A 2,776-nucleotide genomic window follows, 5' to 3' on the forward strand; every position below is an offset into this window, starting at 1 on the left:
ATGTTCTTTATGTGAGAATTACAGGACTTGATATCGATGGGCACATCTCTCTCTCTCTCTCTCTCTCTCTCTCTCTCTCTCAATCCTTTTGTTGCCCATACTTGGGTCTCTCCCCTCCTCCCTCTCATCATTACGCATTCAGTCTCACTCAGCGCTCTGTTCAAGCGCTGCTCATTGCGCTCCAGACGCTCCACGCACCAGAGTGCGCAAGACCGCTGGTGTTTAGGATAGGCTAAAATAGTAGACAAAACACAGTAGTGTTTATTGCAATGCCACACTTGGAACGATAGAAATCTCCACATATATATATTCGAACACTTGCTTTACATAAACCAACCGTGGCGCTCAAGTATCCTCAAAAATGAGCATCAACTCGAATGGCGGTGATGTTCTTGATGGAGATATGCGTCCTGACACTTCATGACAAAAGATACCCAACTCTATTTTTCAGCGTCCGATTAGCCGTGGCAAAGAAGAGGAGAGAAGAGCGCAGGATGAAAAGAACTGGCTTACTACTGGGTTACTTTTTGATGAAAGTTCTTGTGTGCGACGCGGAAGGAGAGCCTGGGAAAAACCTGGATGGTTTGGTGACGGCGTCCGGGTCCAACGACTCCAGAGACGGGGAAAGCGGTCTCTCTGAGACCCCTCACACGGAGGACAGGTGTCGGGGCTATTATGATGTGATGGGTCAGTGGGATCCTCCGTTCGTGTGCCGGACGGGTAGCTACCTGTACTGTTGCGGGACCTGTGGCTTCAGGTTCTGCTGCGAGTTTAAGAACTCCAGATTAGATCAGACCACCTGCAAAAACTACGACACCCCGCCGTGGTCCATGACAGGCAGGCCACCGCCGAAGATGATGGACCAACACGATCCGACTAAGGATAAAACAAATTTGATTGTGTATATCATATGTGGAGTAGTTGCTATCATGGCGCTGGTTGGGATATTCACCAAACTTGGCTTGGAGAAGGCGCATCGACCTCACAGAGAGAACATGTCGAGGTAAGTGACTTGTGTTTACAAGTTCAAGTTCAAACGCTGTTGTAAATTGTCTGCGTGATTGTTGTGGAGCTGATTTTATCCCATAGGAATGAAAGAAATTGGGATTTAAAAAAAAAACTTCCAAAACCAAATATATATGCTATTTTACATATCTATATGTATATGTAATTGTGTCTATTTTTATTTATCCTTTCTAGAAGTTGTTGTAAATTGTAGAGATGAGCAGTTTATTCCACAGGGAATAAAACGATACAAATGAGATCTCCTTAATATCTCAGTATGTGTTTCTTGTAGACAACAATGTGATGAACAATGTGATTAAACAGAAAGCAAATGGAGATGTTTACTTAAGTCGTTTGCATGTTTCCACTCCAGAGTTTCAGAAATTATCTTACAATGTCACAAACAGTCCTTCAGTTTGCAAGATACCTAAAGTCTGCATTCAAATGTTTCATTATGGACTCAAATACTTGTCATGACAGCCTTCCTGAAAAATCTGAGATATGCTGTTTGCATTGATTTAGCTGTAAAATCTCACTATATAGGTCAATAATGACCTCATTTGTATCTATTTTTATTCCGTCTTAATGAGATTTGTTTATTTTGTTTCGTTTACATTGATATCAATATGAAATAGAAATGAGAATGCTTCCAATCAACGAGCTATCAACGAGCAACCTCAAAACAAGACAGTTTTCCTCTGGGATGTCATTCAGCATAGCTCAAGGCTTTCAAGGATTACACTGACACAACTCTATCACCATGACCTTGTGCTAGTTTTTCTAACTTCTACTGGCTTCATTTTCCTGTCTATCTATTTATCACTCAGGCAGTCTACAACACTGACATGTAGCCAACAGAAGCACAGAATATGCTCCTTTAGTTTCACAGACAGGTATTTATTTGAGGTTCAAGGTTTAGTAGGCCTATTTAAGTGGTGGAATGTACAAAGTAGCTTTTTTTCTTTCTTTCAATAAAAACTAAAGACCAGACATGTTTTCCCCTGAAGACTCTGGATAAATTGCAGATAATCAGAGGGAGCTGAAAGCAGATGTACTACAAAAAAACAAACAAACAAAAAAACTGACTAGCATTCAGGTCTAATTCATCTGTTGATCAGCAGTGTTTTAAACATTCATCAGCATCTCCGTAAGTCTCTAATTATCTCCATGGTGAAGCACATATTTTGTCTATAAAAGCTTCTACTCCAAACAAACGAACGTTCACGTACGCTCACTCATCTAAACATCGGTAGAGAGGTGTCCATGACATTAATAGGATAATGGACACTGATCTGTGTCTAATGACGCTAATATTTCAAGGACATTCTGTTTGTGCACTGACCTTTCACTCTATTTAGACTAACCCGTACACACAATCAAAACTCATATGTGCCATAGTGTCCCACCCACCACCCACAACCAGCTATTTACACCCTTTTAATATAGTGCCTTTTGAATATTCCACCATGCTGACCATTTTAATGATTTTCATGATAGTTTAATGCAGTGGTTCTCAACCTATTTTTCCACCGGGCCGCACTATGGTCCAAGTGCAAGTCTCGCGGGCCGCACGCATATCATTTACATATTAGGTCAGCAATACAAACCAACCTGATTTATAATATTATAGCCTAAATATTATGATATTTAATCGATTGCATTCATTGAAATAAATAAATAATTCTACTCCCCATAAATAACACCCAATTGTGTGAACTTCGGCTCGAAAGGAGTAACAGCACAATCATAGGCGGAGTTTCACTTTTATGCG

The 2,776-nt window shown here is 40.6% G+C and overlaps 1 protein-coding gene across 1 annotated transcript in view; it reads left to right on the plus strand.

Annotated features, from left to right (window-relative positions):
• Positions 1–377: 377 nt before the first annotated feature.
• Positions 378–2,776, plus strand: part of shisa9b (shisa family member 9b) — a 31,814-nt gene continuing 29,415 nt past the window's right edge. The window contains exon 1 of the mRNA XM_016513551.1: positions 378–1,003. Coding sequence (XP_016369037.1) covers positions 378–1,003 — 626 coding nt within the window. The remainder of the gene's footprint in view (positions 1,004–2,776) is intronic.

This window comes from Sinocyclocheilus rhinocerous, unplaced genomic scaffold (assembly GCF_001515625.1).
Source record: "Sinocyclocheilus rhinocerous isolate Xijiao unplaced genomic scaffold, SAMN03320098_v1.1 scaffold5223, whole genome shotgun sequence".
In the NCBI taxonomy this organism is placed as follows: domain Eukaryota; kingdom Metazoa; phylum Chordata; class Actinopteri; order Cypriniformes; family Cyprinidae; genus Sinocyclocheilus; species Sinocyclocheilus rhinocerous.